Source organism: Euprymna scolopes, chromosome 3 (assembly GCF_053919585.1).
Source record: "Euprymna scolopes isolate OS-2025 chromosome 3, ASM5391958v1, whole genome shotgun sequence".
Taxonomy (NCBI): Eukaryota; Metazoa; Mollusca; class Cephalopoda; order Sepiida; family Sepiolidae; genus Euprymna; species Euprymna scolopes.
In genome coordinates, this window is record NC_136484.1 from 72404171 (window position 1) to 72427138 (window position 22968).

Below are 22968 nucleotides of genomic sequence, written 5' to 3' on the forward strand. Positions count from 1 at the left end.
ATGATATGAATTCTAAGTGTAGTTTTGCGAATCGGGAAAGTTTTCTAGAATGTAGTATTTTGGCAACAAATTGATGCAGGCAGTTTTCCCATACTTCAGCACATGCTTCGGAAAATCACAGGAGCCATGTTATTTTTTCTAACTTTGTAGGCATGTCCACATGTGTTAAACCCATGGAAATCAAAAAGGTACCCACGGTTGTTGTTGGTGAGATAGTTAATAATTTAAATGTCAGTTGTCAATTAGTTCAAACTCAGGAAAATTGGCATCCAAAGTATGGTAAGTGTGTGATGGAGGATGTTTAGTCACACATTTTTTAATGATTCCTGGGTGGTCAATTTTCTGAACAAGCTGGGGATTACAGATTGTTAATTCTAAGTGTAGTTGCACCACAGTTGTATACAGTTTTAAATAGATGACTGCTAAGGGATGTCAAGTCACTCTTGACATTTTTACTTTGTGGTTTTATTTTTTCAGTGTATTTCAAACAAGTATTTCTTTCATATCATTTGGATTCTTCAGACTGCTGCTCTCATCTTGAGTGTCATTTTCACGACGTTTCAGTTGCTGTAACCTTTGAGATTCTTTAAAAAAAAGGAGGGGGGGCAGGATCAAAGTTCTCGTTGAATATGATGATGAGAACAGTAGTTCAAAGAATGCAAACAATTTGAATAATTAATCCTCATCTCAAAAATTCAGAAACGTAAGTATTGCTTTGCTTTGTTTTTGATGCTGTTAACAGTTGAATTTTTTTTTCTTTTATAAATTTTAGGAACATGCATTTGCTGACTGAATTCAAGGGTAAATATACAAATGAAATTTGGCCACGGGTACGAGAGTTTTTGTCAACGCAAATGATCACAGTTTCTTCCATTGATTATAAATAATAACTCAAAAAATACATAAACACACAAAAATATAACTATTTGAATTGGGGATTGTTGACCTGTTCTCCTTCTAAATATCATTCACATTGATATATATATTAATTCATACTGCTATACTCATTTGATTTTTAATATTTTTATGTGTGCATGCATTGGCACAAAAGCCGTAAGTTGGATAAATATGGCCACCATTCCTCGATTTTTAAAGTCATGTTAAAAGTTGTTTTGAATATATATTTTTATGACGATTGAAAACCAAATTATGATGAATTTATAATGCTCAATTTTTTAATGAATATTTTTTTGGTGGTGGGGTGGGGTGAATTGGTTACTTTTCCTTTTCATTTATTTGATTGTTCAGTTTGTATGAACTGATCATTTCCATTTTTATGAAAGTTTATTTTTTATTTATTAGTGATTTTTTTTTTTTTTTTTTTTAAATCTGCAGAAGCATCCATCTATATCGGATGAGAAATTATATTGATACTCATAAAAATAATATCCTATAACCATCATCTAATATCTATCTATATATATATATCTATATACATATACAGGATGTCTCAAGTGTAGTCACTTCAAATGACCTTTATTTATGAACATAATGAAATGAAATAGCTTCAAATACAGAAGACAAATGTAGTCGAAGAATTACATTTGCAAATGTCCAAATTGATGATCATTATTCTCCAGACAATATTGATAACAGATAGTGTCAGCAAATTTTTTGAGACGTCCTGTATAATATATATGTAAAACATTGCACTAATTTTTACATTTGAGAGATTATATGCATAGTGTCAAATAACATTAGCTATATACTTATACACTATTAAAACTCTGTGGATCTTGTTATTTTGTTTGCTTTTTTTTAAAATTTTCCCTGTACATAGTGAATGATATCACAAAATTTGATGTCATTTATCAAATCAAAGAGATTTTTTTTATGGCATTTTATCTAGACAACCCATGGCCTCAAGTTTCATAGGTTATCTACTAGATAAACACTCTAGACCTCTGAGGAGTCGAGTATGTGTGTGTATATATATATATATATATATATATATATATATATGATTTTAGTAGGTTCATTTCACAGTCGGATTTCGGTGCGGTTTGCTTGATCTGTGTTGGTTAATTGAAATTCTTGTGTGCAGGGCGTTTGCTCAGTTGGTAGAGTGCTTGCCTTGCATGCAAGAGGCTCGGGTTTCGAATCCTGAGTTCGGACTTGTCTAACTGATGAGCCCAAATGAGGGCGAAACTCGAGTCTTGGACTTCCGGTTCTTTGACTGTCATGGCTCTTGTGGGCTGCGACGTTGTTTGGCTGTGGAATTTATTATATATATATAATCTGTATGTATAGATATAAGGCGATCTTAATTGGCAACAATTCCACATGATAACGAATTGTGGGAAAGAGTTTGATGTGTCTATGGACTCATATGATCTACACACATTTCAGACCTGTTTATACAGGATAACAAACTATACATAGCAGATAATTTTATTTCAGCCTGACTTAGCTGTATCAGAACTGAATAAGAATGCAATTATTCTTTCCTTCTTTTTTACATTTACCAAAAATCTGTCATAGAGTAACAATGGAGAATAACTTTTTTGATTTCCTCCCCAGCGCAGAGAATATATAAAATCTAAAATTAACAGAAGTATAGCTAAATTTGTAAGGAGGTATTAGGTTAGTGCAAAAATGTCATTTTTTTTTATCAGATATAAATATGTAAAAAAACAAACGACATCATTTTTGCACCAGCCTAATATAAAGTCATCTATAGAGTTGGAAAGATAGAATGTAACGTGTAATTCTCTTGAAAGACCACAAGCCAAATTTTGAAAACAGACTAAACTAATTAACTCTGCTAAAACAAAACTAGGTTCCATCTCTAAAGACATTTAAAAAATAATTAGTTAGCCAATCCGAAAATGTCTTGAACTATAACCTACAGAATAGTTATGCTGATGCTAAAAGTCTTTAAACACTCTGAACGGGGAAAAAGCAGGACAAATTTCATACAGTTCAACATGGTAGATTTTTACCAATCTATTTCTTCAAATCTTTTCTGTGAAGCTATCTGAAGATACTCGCTTTCTGACCAATTCACCAAACATCGATGTTATTGTTTTTTTTTTCTTTTTCCCTTTTCAAAACTCAATAATGTTCTGCAAAGTCAAAAGCAAAAATAACACTTTTCTATTAAAACAACAACAAAATACACAAAAACAAGCAAAAAAAAAAATGAAAAAATATTTTAAGATATAAAAAAAACTTGAAACAGAACCCTTTTCCAAAATTATTGGATTCAGCATTAAATAACACAAAAAAAAGATTGATATGCTGTAAAACAACCAAACTCTGTAGAATTGTGTTTTTTTCAAGCAAACATACCGATATCGTGGATGAGGAATATGAAATCATTCTGGTATGCAGGAATTTTAATTAATAACTATTCCACATGGATAACGAGCTGGGACAGACTTCCACATACCCATGGGGTCATATGATCAACACAGACCTCAGACCTGATTTACCTGTATATTTTGAATACTGTGGACAGAATAATTGGTTGCAAATGTGTTATATGATACAGAAAATAAATTTTGATAATTTTTGATGAGCAATGTATATCGTCTTTCACAAGTATGTCATAAAGGGTCCTGGGTATGACTTTGAAAGACATCAAGTTTTGAGGCCTCATTTGGGGGCCGTGAGTAATGTGAAGTTGCCCTTTATTTTCCACTGGTAATACCTTTTTTTAGCCCCCCCCCCCAATGTAAATAGAACGTTGTGAAATATTAAACGATTCTTCTGCTCGGTTAATGTTGGTGTGTTACTTACAGAAAAATGGTTAATTAAACTGCAGAAACCCCTGTTAAAAAACTATACAAGTTCTATAATTGAATACCCCCCCTTCCAAAAAAAAAAGAACGACAAACATAAAAATATAAACCGCTCGTCTAAACTTGCTGACAGCATTATTAGCGTCCTAAATTATGAGATGACAAATTGTAAAACAGTGCCAGTTGCTTGCTATAGTTTTTTTTTTATGGCATCCATGTTCAGTCTATGTTTTAGCATGGAGAAGCATGAATTTTTGTGTGTGCCTTTACTTTTTATATTTGCTCAATAAATTACTTTCCTTTGTTACTCTATGACAGGTTTCTGGTAAATGTAAAAAAGAAAGAAAAATTGCAATTTTCTTTAGTCCAGAATTAAAGAAGCCAAGTTAGACTGAAATAAATTTATTACTTGGTATGTGTTGTGTTTTATCAATTCAGCTACAAAAATGCTGAAATTCAAGTTTTAATATATTTCCAGAGATTTTAACATACTTTGTAAAATTGTTTTGATGGTTGATATTTTTAAATAAGGTGGATCATGATTGGTAGAAGTTGAGTGTTTTTACTGCTTTATGATAAATTGTTTTGTAATCTATTTTTTATACTTTCTTTTGAAGTTGCAGAAATTCTGTAATATTTTTCTTTTTGGGGTGGGCTGACATTCATCAGAAGATATTAAACTGAATATTTTGTGTTTTTCATTTCTTTTATGTTAAATATATTCTCATGATATTCCTAAATTTTTCTTGGATTTTTGGCTAAGATCAAAGTGTGATATCTGTTCTGATACTATAATTCATCTGTTCTGTCCTTAGATTGTGAAGAGATCTTTTTAGACCGAGGTAAATTTTATTTTTGTCCCAGTCCTTGTGTCTAACTCCACCCTTATAGAAAGGAACACAAATAAGTCCTGATGTATGTCAGTTAAAAAGATTTTCTCGTGAGAAGAAAATTTACTGTCCTGAAGCCACCTTATCTTTGCATATCCTTCACCACCACCATATATCCAATGCTATTACTGTTATGTGGCGCTTAAAAACAAACAAAAAAATCAATGAGAAAATTTTTGCACCTCTTTTTTTTTAACCAACCAAATGTGTTTATTAAAAACAAATTATTATTTTCCAAATCTCATAATTTTTAAATAATGTTTCATTAAATATTAATGAATACATAACTTTAGATAAATTGAAACAGTTTAATTTTGGTAAAACTGTTTCTTGAACATTTTTGAACAACCTTCCATTAAGAAGAGTAGTATCAAAATTTATCACATATGAAAGGAAATCATCTGATAACTATGTGATAGTCCACACACGAGTTTTTAAAAATAAATTTTATATAGCATGACAACCGGCATCGCCTAGGAGCATGAATAACAAAATAGAAGAGTTATAAAGTGTGTGTAACATATTTCTTTTAAAAATTCGCTTTTCCCTACTACCCCCTCTCTCTAGTTGAGAAGGATTTTCCCTTCTTTGAGTAAGGACAGAACAGATACTACACTTTGTTATATCGTTTTTGTTTGTTTGTTTATAAAAACAGTGTAAATATAAAATTTGTATAGAAATAGAATTATATAATATTTGTTTAATTCATTGGCATAGGGTGGGGGAAAAAGTCCAAAAAATAAACAAAAAAGTGTTAGTAGGGACTTCCCAACTCTCTCTAAATGGTAGAGCACCCACTGTTTTCTGGCTTGTTAGGGCCGAAAACAAGCAGGTCGATCTCTAATTGGGGGCCGAATTATAGACTGGATAAAAAAAAGGGTTGCAGTGGGGATGTGTGAAAGTACTCCAAGATGAAATCACTAAATGGAATAGCCAGGGGTGAAAAAGGAAAAATCTGGGTGTGGGCATCTTGGAGGCTTCCTATCAGAGATGGAGGGGGCCATTCACTCGGCTAGCTAAGAAACTAATCTAGACACTTGTTTTAGTCTGGCAGGACCTGGAACCATACATGCTATGCCTAAGCGAGGAACACAAACTCCAACTTGGCATCTCTACACATACACAGACTTAATCCATCTTCGGTCACAGGCCACAGGATGTAATCTTTTCCTATCACATCTGATCTTTACCTTCAGCTGGCACTTGAAGAAGCAGACAAGATCGTAATCAGCAAAAGATTCAATCTTGCACTTCTCTTGCACTCTAGAACTCCACATTACCATTCTGGTCATGGCCAGGATTACAAGAAATCCCATTCGTCTCCCCCTGTCCCACAGTGGCTCTACGCTGTGGATGATGTCCAGCAGGCGAGGCTATTTGGGATCGATGCAAGCTGTCATCTCGTTGACATACGCCCAGTACTGTCTGAGTCCGCTGCATTCGAAGAACGTATATTCCGACATTTCCTCAACTGGGATCCTGCAACGGGGAACAGCCGGCGACCTCACTAGTCCGGTACTTTTCAGTATGGCATTGAGAGGCAAACTTAGAGTTGTTGAGATGACTTGAACCTGGTGCCCAGCTCCACTGAGAGCAGATCTCCTCCTTTGACAACCCCAGACGTTTGACAAGCGGGTAATCGGCAGTCCCCTTCAATAATTCATTATAGAGTTCCTTTCTAGTGAGCTGTGAAAGATTGCTGGACCTTAGGAGGATCCTTAGCGCGGCCCTACACTCTCTCAAGGACTGCGTGTCACTCTATGGTTTTCGATGTGTCTTGACCTTGTGGTAAAAAATGAAGTCTGGAAAGGCAGGTTCCACGCAGATTCATTCGACTCAGGAAGGCCAGCCACTTGGCGTCACAATCACACCTCAAGTTGCGTATTCCCAAACCTCCTTCACATGGACGTTGAACACAGACCTATCTGTGAACCCAATGTTTCCCTTTGTCCCAAAGAAGCGAGAACAGTTTGCTCTGAAGGGATTTTAGATAGTTCTCAGGAAGGGGAAGTACAGCCAGTCAGTAAAGGATGAGCAGAAAGAGTTAGGTGGCACACGCCTCCGCTCTGCCCTTCAAGAATAGTTTCTTTCAAACTCACGAGTTGACCATGGCTTTGACCTTTGACTTTACCTCTGACCAATTCTTTTTGAGCTGGAGAACCGGTCTGAACCACACGCCGAGGATCTGAACTGACCTGTAAGTCCAGCTGAAGGCAGTGGGAAGGGAGTCGATGCCTCTCCAGGCCTTCAACTGCAGACCGGTTGACTTGCTGTGCTTGATTTTGGCCCTCATGGTCTTTTCATACTATGTGAGTGCCTCTGTCACCACCTCGATGTCTCAGAACCTCGACACAAAGATGGTGATGTCATTGGCGAACGTGGAAACTCTAGCTCTCGATCCATCAGGCAGAGTGATCCCATGCAGGACCAGACTTCCCAGCTTGTGAAATAACAGTTCCAACGCAAGGACATAAAGCAGTGGAGAGCCCTGATGCATAGACCGAGAGATAGTGAAGGATTTTGAATGCTTTTCATTTACCTGTACCACTGCTGTCAGTGCACGGTACAGTATGGAGATCCATTTGTGGAAGCTCGGTTGGTATCCGGCAGCATTCAGAACAGATACCAGGAAGTAATGGTCGACCTTATCGAAAGCTTTGGACTGATCCAAATTGATTAGTGCAGTTTCCGTGTCATCTTCTTTCCCTCCATCTAGGATTGTATGGATCAGATGCAAGTTGTTTTGAATTGATCTCCTCTTGACAGCATAGTTCTGCTTTGGTTCGATCAATTCACTGATAACGACCTGCAACCAATTCAATAGGACCTTGGCTAAAATCTTTAGCTCTGTGTTTAGCAAAGTTATGCGCCTATAATCGTCTAATTCTTCCCTGCCATGCCGTTTTTCTCAACAATGTGTGATCACTCCCTTGGTGACTTGACTCGGAATGGAACCTCGATAAACCAGCGGTTGAACACATCCATCAGAATCGGTATGAACATGGGCGACAGCCTCAAATACAATTCGTAAGGTAGACCATCAAGTCTAGGCGATTTGTTGCAGCCAACCTCTTTCAGCACAGTCAGGATTTCCTGTTCAATTACTCTGCCCTCACAACTAGCCACCTTGAGGCAGGGAGAGTCGACCAAATAGTTGCCAAATTCATGGACAGGGGGATCGGGCTATTGTGTGAAACGCACTTCAAAATGTTTTTGTAATCCCTCGCAGATCTCCTGAGTCGACCTCAGTGTGCGTCTATCTGGGTGCTTGATGCTAGCTATAACGACACTTTGATCCTAGTCTGGAGTCCAAGAAAGCATATTTTAGTTAAAGATTTTCACTAAAGATTGATTAAAAAATTGTTCTAAATGTCAAACACTCATACACAGACACATTTTGTTCCTGGTGAACCTCCAAAAGAATAAATATTACAAAAAAAAATTGTCACTATTTTGTCTGAGACAATACTGATAAAGAATATATCAGCTTTCTTGGTGTATCTTGTGTAGTTCCTGATTTTTTAGATGGACACACACATATGTATTAAATCACTAAAAAAAGCGAAAATGAAAGGAGACATTTTACTTGGATGTATCTATTTCTTTTGATTACTTTAAAATAAATAATCATAATTTCAAAATGTATCTCTTCTACAAATTACAGCTTTCTTTTCAAGATTTCTTTTCAATATGATAAACCTTTAAAAAAAAAGAAGCTTATTAAATACTTTCATTGAATGTTATTTTGGTTATCAAACTGTTAAGATATTTCCTATAATATATTTTTTCACACACGATATTTAAAATGATTGCTTTGCATTAACTGTGACTTAATATTATTTAATCAGTTACGTCACTAAAATAAAACTATAACTGTGACTTTTTTTTATTTTGAAAATCGCTGTAATGTTGAAGCACCTCAATTATTCAGTATATATGGGTGATTGAATGATTATGTTCTTGCAATATTCAGCTAAATCATTCTATCATCTAGACAGTTTCTTTTTAAAGTGAATAATCAATTCAAATAGCTGATTATATTAAATGTGATAAATTCTGATGATACCTCAAAATAAGCATAAATTGATCCCAAAGTTGGGTTTACTTTTTTTGCTACATATTATATATAATGCCTAAGCAGACCAGCCCATCAACCAAATATTTCATTAGTGCTTTTCCTGGTGAAACACAAGGAAACTATACAATGTTAAAATTGTTGAGAAAGACATTTGTAAATGATGAGCATTGAGTTGTTTGTAAAAAGCATTTTTTTAATTTATGCTGACTGGTAGAGGTTGCTTATAGAAACAAAAATAGCAGTAGCAAAATTGCTTGAGCATGTATGTTAATGTGCATTAGTAAATCAACAGCAGCTGTCGTACTGATAACTGGTATAAAAAGTAAAACCCACCTCAAATTAGAAGAAACTAAAAGATGTTTTATATTTTAAGATATTTTTAATTTATGATCAGACGTTCAATGAAATATGTGTATTTGCTGGATTAGATATTAAGAGTTGGATTGCAGCTGCCTATGACAATGACAAAACTGATTCAATGATTGTATATGAACACATGCAGTTGTTGTTGCTGTATAACTATTATTATTATTGGTGTTATTATTGCTGTTAATTAAGAAAGAATTTACAGGCAATAGTTGTTACTTGAGTTATCTCCCCTTTACAGATTGGTTATTTAGAGTGTGTTATTGTCATTATGTTGGCAGGGTAGATGATGATATTATTATTATTAATACAGTGGCAACAATATCGGTTGGAACCATGAAAAAGATGGAAAAACCTTAACTGGAAGAGCATGGAGAATACTGGAATTTTTTTGGGCTTAGTACCACTCAAATTCCAGAGAAAGCCAAAGGCAACTATGAATGAGAATTCAGTAGTAAATACTGTTGCAAAACACTTTAGGTTTTTGCAATGGTCATTTCAGAAGCAGAGCGTACTTAAAATCATAGACTTGTTATCACTCAAACTAAAGGTAACACCACTTGTTTTTGACAGTGAGCAACCTCTAGTAATGAGTTGGGTGAGAACTCCAAGTAAGAAATAATAATGATGATATAAATCCACATAACAGAAAAAGAGATGATTTGTTAATTCTATTTTTTATATAATCTCATAAAATTAACAATGCTCAGTGAAAAATGTTCAGTTTTTGAAGATATTCTTTTTATTTACAATAAAATAAAAAAAATTAAAAAAGATTGATATGTTATAAAAAGGAAGATAATTTTGTACAATTCTTTTAAACAAGTATCAATAGTTAGCACAATCAGATTATCTTTTCAATACTATTGACTTTTAAATAAGATATTGAGAATGAGGTAATTGTTATGTTCTAATTTGTCTCCTTTGTTTCCTTGTTGAACATTCCTCTTTTACAAAAAATCAACTATAACAGTTACAGAAGGATAAAGAAATATAGAGAAAGAGATGTGTGCAGAGCAGAAAGCTTTTTTGGTGTTGCTGCATTGAAAGAATAGGCAAGAGCTTTTTTAGTTAGTATATGCAGCACACTTGAGGTAACAGGGTCATTTGGCAAAGGAAAGCCAAGGAAAATATGGGAGAAGCGACTTGAGATATAGATAAATAAGTAAAAATTTGGTCCAAAATAAATTACTCTGAAAGTCAATTTCTAAAAGACATGTACCACATGTTAGCATGTAAAATAGATGTTAAACCGAGTATGATAATGTGAGTTGTCAGAAAGCCAAGATGGCAGCTAAGTAATACAAAAACCTCTACATAAGGTTTTCCTCATTAAATTCTTGAATGGGATGGTGCAAGATTTTCATAGCATTTGTTATATTCAAAAAATGTTAAATGTTTACAATTTTTTAAAAGTTGTTCATAAAATTTTGAAAAAAAGAAAAATGTAAATATAAGTATACTATCTCAGAAAAAGATAATCATTATTTGAATGACGGATTAAAGACTAAAAATTCAGTGTAGATTTGACATAATTTGATGTCAGATAGTGTTATATTAAACCTGTTCTTTCGATTGTTACAGAATCTATGAATTACATTTCTTTTTACAAATATTCTAATTTTGATATGAATATAATCGAATTTATCAACATTTTTGTGGGCTTCATTTTATTTAAAACTTTTGAAATTATCAACATGACATGAAATTAAAAAAAAAAGTGTTAACATCTTAAAACCATTTTTATCTTGAGGTATGAGCATCAGTTTTTGGGTTATTTTTTTGCAGAAAACTACGTTTTTAATTTTTTTTAATGAAATCAGGAAAATATTGATTTTTGTTTGTAATCATGTAATATTAAAAGAATGTTATCTTGCCATGAATGTTTCTTGAACTTAGCTGTTATTGAAACAAAGAAGCTATTTTTACATAATATTTTTGACTTTCCAGAAGCTCCCTATATGCCTTTGCTTTTTGAAATATGGAGGATAATATCCTCCTTATTTGTCAATTAATCAATAAGATTATACTAAAAACTTTTTATATTTTGAAGTTCATATTAGTTGTCTTTAAGAGTATATATGGCTGGTAAACACCTGCATGGAATGAGGCCTGTTTAAAGGTTGTTTGATTAGTGTAAGAATTGGTGTGATGCTACCTTGTTAAACAAACATTAAAAATAATTAAATTGTTGATATTACAATGAAGTCGAAATTAAACTCAACTACTGGTCTCATCTTGGATGTTATTCTGCGAATATAACTTTCAACATTCTTCATAAGCATCTTGCTGAATTCAGGAATCGATTTCATTTGTAAACTCTCCTCCACAGGTATATTTGCAAATCCTACCATGATAATCCAGTTTTAGCAGGACTTCTGCAGATGTTTGTATGGAGGACAGTTTATGAATCAAAATTGATTCCTGAATTTGATAAAATGCACATGAAGAAGTAGTAAGTTATATCAGCTGAAATGTTGTGAGAATAACATCCAAGATCAGAACAGTAGTTCAAATAATACAGATTATCAATCTCTATAAAAAAAAATGCAAAACATCAACTGAAATAAAAAAATTATGTCAAATACAGTCAAAATAAATTTTAATACAACACATTCTAATTTTGCAGCTGATAGATCTATACGATACAAATTATTTAACATCTAAATGAAGAATATATTTGAATGAATGCTAATAGCAATTTATGTAAAATATTTATAAATATATATCATGTGAAATTTTAAGATTTAAAAATATCATAATTTGCTCTTATTTTAGTGATAAAGTTTACTTTCTTAAAAATAAACAAGATATGATTTTTTTTCAGAAATATGTGTCCATTAAACAAATGTTTTAAAAAGGTGCCTTTTCCTATTTTTCAATTTGCACAATTTTTGTTAGCCTAATTCAATTGGAGTGTTGTCCATGTTTTACAAAGATTATAAAATGTATAGCCTTCATTTTGATTAAAAAATCATTCCACGTGAATACAAAGATACTATTTGTATGTATTGAAGTAAATGAATACTAACATTTGGTAAACATGTTAGTTCTAGATGAGATTCAATTTGTAAGCAAATTTAAAAGAACAAGTTAATGCACTAAACATATTTAAGGGGTGTACATCGACCCTCATCATTCATCAACCATTTGGGTATAAATACTTATGCTCATTTACATGTAACACATTTTAAATGAAAGAAAATATTTTTTTTTAAACCTTTTTGAAACCTTCACTAATTTTTTAAAAATTGTACAAACTTGGCAATTGTGAACAATCATAGCTGACGTGCATTTGAATTTCTGCTGAGGCAACACAAGTGTAGCTGTTATCTACAATAACTTTTTATATATTTTTAAAATCTTTTTTCAAATATAATTTCCTCATTTAGTTTTTTGGTTATCTAAACTGCTGTAAGTGTACATCATTAAAAGTCATGTAAAATAGAAGTTTATTTATTCAATAAAGTCATTAAAATATAGTACAAGGAAAAAAGAAAAGAATATAACTCTGCAGAAAAATAAAGAAATAATCATTTTTCTTTTTGAAAATGGATATAAAAGAATTTGAATGATAAAATCATTGAAAATACTAAAGTCACTTGATTTCAAAATTTGGTTTTAAAGTTAAATACATTTGAAATCGACAATGTACGATTATTTAATAAAAATGTACATTTCATAAATGAAACCATCTTCAACAGTTACATACAAATCAAGATCAGCTATTCCTAAATACATTTCATCTGTTTTATATTACATCCTCAAAATGATAGTTTAAAAATATTCATCACCATCTAACAAGGTTCAAGTGTTTTCTTCATCGAAAATCAGCCATGCATATTAAAAGCACAAATTGATCCATAAATTTCTACAAAACATTTAATTCAGAAACAATGAAAATGATGAGCGAACTTGAAAAAGTTATTAAAAGGTAAAAAAAATATTCTCAAAGGAAAAGTTGTTGTTTAAATACACTGTGTGTTGGCTTAGTTAAGTTTTCAAGAAAAATATTTGGTGCACGCTTATAATCCCCCCCCCCGTGTAAAAATAAAGAAAAATCTTTATGGTATAGATACCCTTGATGAAAAAAAATATTGTACACCAAAAGTCATGTAAATTGATCAGATAGTTTTATTTTAAAAAATTAAATTTTATGGCTAAAGAACCATCAACACCATTTTGAAAATAGCGAGCTATTTGCAAAATGGTGTCAATGGTTCTTTACGGGGGGGGGGGACAAGGAAGATAATTGCAAATAATTCAAACTTGTGAAATTTTGAAAGTCATTATTAACATGGAGAGAGAGAGAGAGACAATGGAAAAACTCAAATTCATCACTAGTTCCCCTCAAATCACTCTTCAGAGTTCAAAATCAGCCTTGTACATTTTTTGTAATACTTCCAAATGTCTATTAATCACTTAAAAATGATTTTGCTTATAAAAATAAAACTACTTGATTAATTTACATGATTTTTGGTGTGCAATATTTTCTTTCTGTCATGGTTACATGCGTCATAAAAATTTTTCTTAAATTATTATTATTTTTTTTTTAGTGGGACTATGGACTAGCACTAATGTTTTCCAAATTAGGCTTTTATTAGTTTTTTTTTTTGACCTGAAAGGTCGATGTAGTGTTCTTAGATTCACATAAAATGTTTTTCTTTATATATATATTTGCTGTTTACATGATTCGTTAACATTATTCAATTTACATTTTTTCTATCATTTTGTTTCTGCTTATTCCATCGATCAACAAGTTTACCTCATTTTTGCAATGTAGTCAAAGTTTTAAACATATAATTTGCTTATTTTTTGCTCTTTCTCTCTTTTGTTTCACTTGATTTTTCTTTCTCTATTTCCCTTTCTCCTTTCACTTTCCCCTCTCTCTATCTCTTTCTTTCTCTCTCGCCACACACACACACACACACACACTCACATATATATCAGGTTTGAGGTGTTCAAAAGTCGGGACTAATGAAGACAACGAGGTTGATATATATATATATATATATATATTATATATAAAATTTCTATTCTCTAACCCTCCTTCCTTTTTCCTTTTCTTTACCTTTTTTATCTCCTCATCCTTTTGCTTACTTTTTTTTTCTCTCTCTTTTATTCTTGTTCTTTTTTCTTTTCCTTTCCTTTTGCTGTTTCATTCTCTCCTCATCTTTTTCTTTTTCTCTCTATATTTTTTCCATTTCTTTTCAAAACTATCTCATTTTCTCACTCGTGCATAACATACCATGACCAATTCTGTTTTTATACTTTTTGTCTGATTTAATATTTGTATATTAATAGGAAACATGTGATATTGCGACAAGAAAAATGTTCACATTTTGCCACAAGTTATATATATATATATATATATATAAAATATAAATAAATTTGTGAATATTTCATTCATGTAATTTTCTCTTCCAAATTCGTGGATTTTTCTGGGGTCCAGTCAGTTTAATTTTTATCATGGCTAAAAAATTTGATTTTCAAAAAAATATTTTTATTATAAACAATTTTTGTTTGATTGACGTAACTTTATTGAACAAAATAAATAAAATAATGGTTGTAGGAACCTCCATACGTTCCAAATGTATATTTTCTACTGATAATTGATAAATAATGATAAAGAATTAAATGGTCTAGGAGATGCTATTTGTGGCTGAAGATATTTTTTTTTATGTGGTATTTGCTGACTTATAAAAAAAGATGTATGTATATGTATCTATAATTGATTTGTAGGCTCCCAATCAATTTTTAATCTTGAAGTGTAAACAGACTGCTTAACCAATATAAAGTTCTACATGTAACATTTATTATGCCAGAATTACCTTGAGATGATACGATCTTTGTTTTAATTATGAATTAATTATGTTTGTATTTTGGTGTAGGGAGAGAGATTATTTACTAAATATACATGTGTATCTGAATATTTGGGATTGATAATATGTTAAGATTGTTAGGACTACTGTTCTCATTTTAGGTCTTGTTCTCACGTTTCGACCAATATAACCTCTGCCGTTCTTCAGGCGTATCTTGACAATAGCTGTTATTGTTGAATTGTGGAAAGGATGTTGTTTTTTTTTTCAACAAACCATGTATCAAATCTGTACAAACCTTAATTAATACAAATATCCAAACAACTTAACATGTTTTCCATATCATAAACACATCACACATTTTGAATTCCAACCACCATGGTCCATTGAAAAAAAAAAAAAAAAAAAAAAAAGAACGAACAAAAAACATTCTATTGCCAAGATACACACAAAGAAGGTCGGAGATTACATCAACTGAAACGTTGTGAAGATAACAACTTAGATTAGAACCATAGTCTGACTAATCCAAATAATACATACATGTGTATCGTTTATTATTTTTTATTTAAAATATTTTTTCAATTTTTATGGCTGAAATCTATACATATATTATCCTTTCAATTTATTTTGTTCAAATTATGTACCACTCAAATGAGATAATTTAAATGTTAATTCAATTAAATTAACATATCAACTAAGTTTTGTTTTATTAGCAATGTTCAAGTACACATAAAAATGAACTGAATTTCAGAATTAAATTTTTTTAAATTTTGGTTTTTATTTCAAACTCAAAACATTTTATTGTCATTTTGTTAAGACTTTATTTTATTATGAGAAAAAAAATAATTTTTGACCATGTTTTTTTACAATATAAAAATGTTTTTATGTTTGTTTTTTATTTGTTATACATTATTGTTTGGGTTTCACTTTTGTTTTTTTTTTCTATAAAAATATTTGTTAAAAATATATAAAACGATTAACTGAATTAGACGAGTTAAAAACGATTTGTTTTTTAAATGTTAACTGCTGATATGTATATGTTAATCAAAATGTAATTGCTACAAGAGAAAATAAAGTTGTTTCAACAAATTTCAAGTCTTGATTGAGATTTTTTTCCTCTGTTATCTATAACACACACACACACACATATATATATATATAACAGATTTGATGTCTGTCTAATCAAAACTATCATAATCTTTATTTACTGTTTATGTTCAGTCTTAGATGTTTATTTTATTTTTTATTTTTACTACCAGTAAATGAATAAGTACATGTGTAGTAATAATAGTAGTTTATGTTAGGAAACGAGATGTCTGCTTGCATTACATTTAACTTTCAACATGTTAGTACTAAAACAGGGAGGGAATTCCAAAGTCTAGCAGTTTGATGAAAGAAATTGTTTGAGTAGAATGCTTTCTGGAATCTAGGAACCTTTACAGTGAAGAGGTAGGATTTTTCTGCTTATCAGTTGGGAGTATTTATGTTAAGGAGACATGTGCTATAGGTTCATCAGGGCACATTGCATTAAAGCAGTTATTAAATAGTCAAAAGGATGTAATATTGTAGTGATAGAGTTGGAGCTTGGCTGACAATGCAGAATCTATTAAAATTGAGACTCTTTTTTTGACCCTGTCTAATAGGCAGAGATTAGTGGCAGATACACCAGCCCTTCATTCATGGATAAATGGTGGCTTTCTGAAGATACACTATACTGTCAGGTGCGAATAGTTTAAAGTTCAACTGGAATGATTTCAGACATCATCATCATCATTATTATTATTAAAAAAAAATGTTTATTTTTTTATATAAAAAAAAAAAAATGAGTTGGATTTTCTGTACTGGAGCTGATTTGAACACTGCCCCAAGCAATAATGGTCACCTATGCCAGCCGAAGTACTGCTAATCTATATGCTGCCTCTGCAGTAATAAAACAGCAAGGCAAGCTGTGTATAGTGATGCAAATAATTTGTTTTGTCCAATGCTGATGACACTACTATCTATGGTTGCACATCTAAGACCATAAGCGACCAAGTTTTCTCTGATTCTCTCTCCTCTGATCTTGAGCAAGTGGTACAATGGGGAAAGAGGTGGCTTGTTACTTTTAATGCATTTAAAATCAAGCTTTTATCTTTACATCATCAACACTCTGAATCCCATCTGGCATCAATTGAAATGAATGGCTCTTGTCTTGGGGAGGCCTCATGTTTTGACAAGCTTCTGGGATTGACCTTTACTTCTGATCTTAAATGGAACACATAGATTAAATCCGTTGCCAAGGCCCCTGGAAAAATGGTGGGATCCTTCTATCGATCCAGTAGATATCTCACTGCTGATGCAATTCTCTATCTATATAAGAGCCAGGTACGTCCAAGGATGGAGTACTGTTGCCATATCTGGGCAGGAGCTGCTAGAAAGGACTTATCTTGCCTTGATAGAGTTCAAAATAGACTTCATAGCCTTGTGGGGGATGTCCTTTTCTCTTCCCTGCAACATCTTTCTCACAGAAGAGATGTTGTGAGTTTGTCTCTGCTTTATCATTATTTTCATGGCAGGTTCTCGGCTGAGCTCCATTCTATCGTCCCCCCCCCTCACCAAACTTTCACAAGAAACACTCGTCTAGCAGAAAACACTATCACTAGTTTCCCCCACTCTTTATCTGTGCCTAAACCTAAGCGTAGATACCATGAACAAAGCTTCTTTCTTAGAACTGCATGCCTATGGAATTGTCTTCCGTTTTTCTGCTTTCCAGCTGACTACAATATGGTTGTTTCAAGTCTAACGTAAACAAGTTTTTAATGAGCCGTTCCATATAAGTTAACAAATTTACCGAATCTCCATTACTAATGGTTACTATATTGTCCAATTTCTACTGTACACTCTTTAATCCTTATCCTCGAGTGGCCTCGATAAGTGGTGATGCCTATGTAAAAAAAAAAATCGGCGGTATATAGACACTCAAGGCAGCAAAATGAGTAATAGCGGGTTATGTTGACTTTTGAGCTTAATGCCGTTTGAATCTATGTTCATGATAAATTTATTTTGTGGCATATCTGTTTGCATCCATATGAAACATTGTTTGGTTATTCATATTTACTGCCTGTTGGCAGAGATTTGTTATTTTAGTCGAGTTTTTCTCAATATTTCATCAAAACGTAAAAAGAATATTTCCTTTCTGTTGGTCCTGTTTGTTTCACATTTTCATGAAGATGCAAATAATGCCTTGATCAAGTTTTATTTACTTTTTCTTTTTATTTTCTTTTTTTTTTTTTTAACTACACGCTACCACATCAGAGTACAGAAGAAAGATATTATCATACTCAACGAGTATTGTTCAATAGTTTGCTCTTGAAGAGGATGTATATTTGCTCAAAAAATCTAATGAAAAAAATTAAATTTTTTCTTACTTAGATTTTAAATAAGACCAAAGCAAACGCATTATTGCGAACCATCTTAATCACTTTATTATACAGCACAATCATATTGAAACACCAGTTCTTGTTAGATCACTGAGGCTAAGCAATGTTGACCCTGATCAGTACCACATGGGTTTTCATTTGGGAATACTAGGCACTATACTTCAGGAAGATGAACACTCTAGCCCTGTACAGTTCCAATTTAGGCAAGATGGACCATCTGATAGCCTCCCTCTGATATTCTGAAGAATTACCATATAGGGAGTAGTTGGAGTTGCTCAGTTGTGGTGAAGGCCATGAATCTAAAAAAGGTGTGTGTGGAAGGGGCACTGTTGAAAAACTAAATGGATAGAGGTTGTCCGTTTATGGAAATTTTCTAGTGATGGTGTCACAAACAAAAGAGTGCTTCCAATGTATCATGAGTCAGCACAAAAGTAGTAAGGCTCAGAAAACTCATGAGAATGCAAATATCAGTGTGCAATTTGATGCTGGCTTAAACAGAGGTGAAAGGGGAAAAGATAACGAAATACCAAACTGGAATCTTGAAGATAATCAATCATTCCAGTTGTTATAGGAGCAACTGGACTCATGAAAAAGAATTTCCAAAACTACCTGGCAAATATAGCTGATGAACCAAGTGCAAAAGAGATTTAAACAATTGCACTTAGACAGCCAGAATCTTAAAAAGATCTCTTGGTTGGAATATCTGAGTTAGCAAATGAATGTTTGGCATTTGGTAGGATGCCCCATTTCCAGCTTGAACAAACTGATAAAAAATTTATATATATATATATATATATATATATAAGAACAAACAGTTCATAAAACATGCTAAAAACACTTTGAAAAAGAGTTAAAAACATATTTAATCTGAAAAGGAAACACTTAACAAGTGGATAGTCCTTAATCCATGGAGTTTTGAAGAAATACTTTCCTTCTCATCAGAGGGTAGGAATTAGCAAAATGTGGGATCGGATTTTGTATACAAAAGTATTTGATGAAACTGCAAGTAAGTCAAAGATCTTACTTAATAACAAAAAGTGAAGCAGAGGAAATATGGTGAAGAAAAAGGTGATTTCATGTGAATGGATAGTCTGGTGAAAGGTAAAGTATCCAATGACGGTAAAATCCAAAAATGTAAACCCAAGAAAGGTAAATTGCCATTCGCACAAGTAAAATCCAAGGAAATCGCATAATTGGAAGATGGTCCAAAATAATCCAAAAGGCCGAAATCCGTGGAATAATTCACAAATATGTACAAGGAAAAGGGGAAAAAGTTCCAATAATATTATTAAAAGAAAAATAAGATATGCGTTTAACACGGCTGCCGAGACAAAGTGTAATTAAGAAAAATCAGTGAAGAAGAAGAGAGAAAAAAGAGAGAAAAATATGAGTGAAGAAGAAAAGGAAAAAAAGATTAAATGGTGACAGAATTAAATATAAAATAGAAAAGCAAATGTCAAAATGACCCAGCCAAGATGACGTTAAAGGCGCGAAAAATATAGGGCAAAAAAAAGAAGTCAACTGAAATGTACAGGTTATTACTTAAGAAAATGTAAGTGAGAGTTATTAAAAGACACTAAATAGAAAAAAAATTAATAAATAAATAAATAAACCGGATGGCCGGTATCTGCAAATTCCGGATAAAGCAAGTAAGTATGTAAGTAAATGCATATAGTAAAATATAAGTAAATATACATACAGGATATGAATGTATAGGTAGTGCAGGAGCATAATGGTTGCATTTAATCTTTTCCTTGTGTCCTGAGTTCCTTAAGGCATTATTGAACAAAGTAGCATTTTGATTAAAAGTTTTTTATCAGCAGAAAGAGCAGAATTCTTCTAGAGACGGATGGTACTATAGATTTTATAATTGAGTTGGGGTGGTTAGAAGATTTATGGACGTATAAAAGCGTAAGGTTGGGTTTATGATAAGGGCTATGAGTTTCGGTGTTAAGATTAAAGGTAACATCTAGAAAATTTGAAGTTTTTTTGTTTGGTTCGATAATTATAGAAAGGCTAAAGTTTTAAAGAAGTTATGTAATTTTTTAATTGTTTTGTTGTACTCTCTTGGCCTGGCTGTTGTAGTAAAAAGGGCATCATCTCTATAAAAGCCCCCTTGGATATGTTTAAAGTGGTATTTAAGTTCTTTCAGTAAGAAGAGTCCCACTAAATTGGTAACTTTTGCAGAGTCAGAAGCACCCATCAAGATGTCAAAATTATCAGGGGTGTGCTTTCTAGTCCAAAACTTATTGTTAAATTGTATAAGGGACTTTCTCGCTAGGAGAATTAATTTAATTTCTAAATTAGTTAAGTCAGAATTTCTTTTAGCAAAGATTAGAGCCTTATTTAAAAGGATCGGAGAAATTGATTGATAATAATTTTGGATGTCAAAGGTTATGAAGTTAAGGAGGTGGTTATTTTTAAAAGAGACAAACCAATTAATTACGGAATCTGAATTTAGCCAAAGAGGGAAACTTACTTTTTCTTTAATAGAAGGGATGATTCTATCTAAAATATATATATATATATATATATATATATATATATATATATATAAAAGCGAAGATAGCACAGCATAAAAATTCATTTCCATTAGACCACTAAAGTTATGCAACTGGTGAGTACTAAAATGTGGGATCATTTGGGAGTACCAGGTGATACATGTGGGAGAGCTCTTTTATTTTCAATCATGCTGGACTTTTCTTTACCACAGGAATCAAGTAGCACCAATTCAGGAGAGATGTGGTTGACGATTGTGCAACCCTTATTTCACAGTTGACTTTCTGCACAGATACCTTTACAAGGGATATCCATTGTTTCTCAAGACTGAACAGAGGCTATATTGTTTGTATATCTGTTGTATATAACTACCAATTATCTCCTGGAATCTTGTACACAGTAATTGTGAATCTCTGTTCCTTTGTAAAAAGCCTTTGACTTAAGGAGAAACTGTGACTGATATATACACCACCATTACGTTGTTTGTATTCAGTTCAGTTCTAACACATCTTTGTCTATTGACAATTTCACATTGTATTGAGGCATTTGAAAAGTTCTGAGGGTTTTCAAAAAATAGAAATAAAATGTGTGAAGAGAAAAAGGGCTAAGCGGCCATGTTTAGCATACACCCCTGCAAAAAAAACAAAAACAAAAAGAAAGACAAAAAAAAAAAAAAACGTGGCTACAACAATAAACCTAGAATCGTGTGATTATGAGGTGAGGCTGATTATAAAAAAATAGGTGCTCTTGCGTGTCCAAAATAGCTAAATAAAAGGAGACAGATTTTTTTGCTTGAGAGTCAGTTTTGTTTTGGATGCTACATTGTTTACATGTATCGTTGACAGGTATTGTTTATCTCTGATGCTGTCAGTGAAGAGAAGTACAAGGACTACTGGTACTGTTGATATTACGAGCAAACATCGTTATGGTTGTTGGAAAAAGGAATTACTTAACACATCTAAAGTTTTCAGCACCATAAACAAACACATTTTTCAAAATATTCATTCTAGAGTTATTAGCCAGCAGAATAATATTCGATTTCCAACTGGAGTCTATTTACAAAAACAAAAAACTGACTCCGATTACTCCCAAAATTCTTGACTCCTAATTGTTGGCGTTGACTGAAAAAAATTGACTCCTGATTTTATAGAAATAGTTACCTCTTAACATCTCAGAGGTAAGGAGTCGACATGGTTTTTAGAATACTCTGGATACCTATAAAAATTGGTGCCTCCAAACTCCTTACCTCTGGTTTATTTACATTAATCATCACTAATCATGCCAATGAATGGAGCCATTTTTGAAACTCTTCTCATTTCAACAAAATCCCTGGTTATAATTATATTATATTTCTCCAGCATTTCCACGTTTTTTTTTCTTTTTTTAAGAAATGCCAAAAATATAACTTTTGCTTTACTATATTTTACCTTGACAAAGACTGAAAAAATCTGAGATGAAATAGTTTTCATGTTACATGTAATGTTGATATATCTCTGGATGACGTAATAACTACTGGTTAGGTCTTCATGAAAAATCTTACCAGCGATCTATTTTTGGATAAGGAATTCCTAATAAATCTACTGTACATCGGATAATTGTCTTGGCCAATTATATAGGGCTTTTCCAGAATAGTAGGCGTATTGTGATGGGTAAGAAGAGAATTATTTTCGAAGAGAAAGGGAGGGAAATCTTTTTAATATATTAATTCTTTACTAAAATGCTATCAACAACACGAGCATTATGTGAGTTGACAATGGTATCATTAGTCCAGAACGCCCCATGAGCCATTCTCTGATAACAAAAGAGATATTTACATCTAAGTCCTATGCACATATATTCATATGGGAGTGTAAATTCTTACAAGCTATAGCAAAACTCATTGGCATTGTTCCTAATCATTGCTCTAGCAACACCCACTCGAATTGTTTCCACTAGAGTTCTTCAGAAATAATGCTCTCTGCCTCCCATTTTGATCATCCAACAAAGGAATAAATCCTTTCGTGCATAGTTATGATATATAACAACTAGTGATGGGACGATTCCAATATTTTTCATAATTCTATTCTAAATCCCTGATTTCAATTCTAATTATTTTTAAATATCTAAATATATATACCAATAAAAATTTTTAAAAAAATTTTCTGATTATTGTAA

The 22968-nt window shown here is 32.3% G+C and overlaps 1 protein-coding gene across 4 annotated transcripts in view; it reads left to right on the top strand.

Moving 5' to 3' along the window:
- The window catches only part of LOC145256166 (GTP:AMP phosphotransferase AK3, mitochondrial-like), a 410511-nt gene that overhangs the window by 59381 nt on the left and 328162 nt on the right, over positions 1-22968 (top strand). The window contains exon 5 of one of the 4 annotated variants that reach the window (XM_080114757.1): positions 773-15985. The exons of the other annotated variants lie outside the window; for them this stretch is intronic. Coding sequence (XP_079970883.1) covers positions 773-887 — 115 coding nt within the window. The 3' untranslated portion in view covers positions 888-15985. Of the gene's footprint in view, positions 1-772; positions 15986-22968 lie in introns of those variants that run through there. 4 annotated transcript variants of the gene reach the window in all.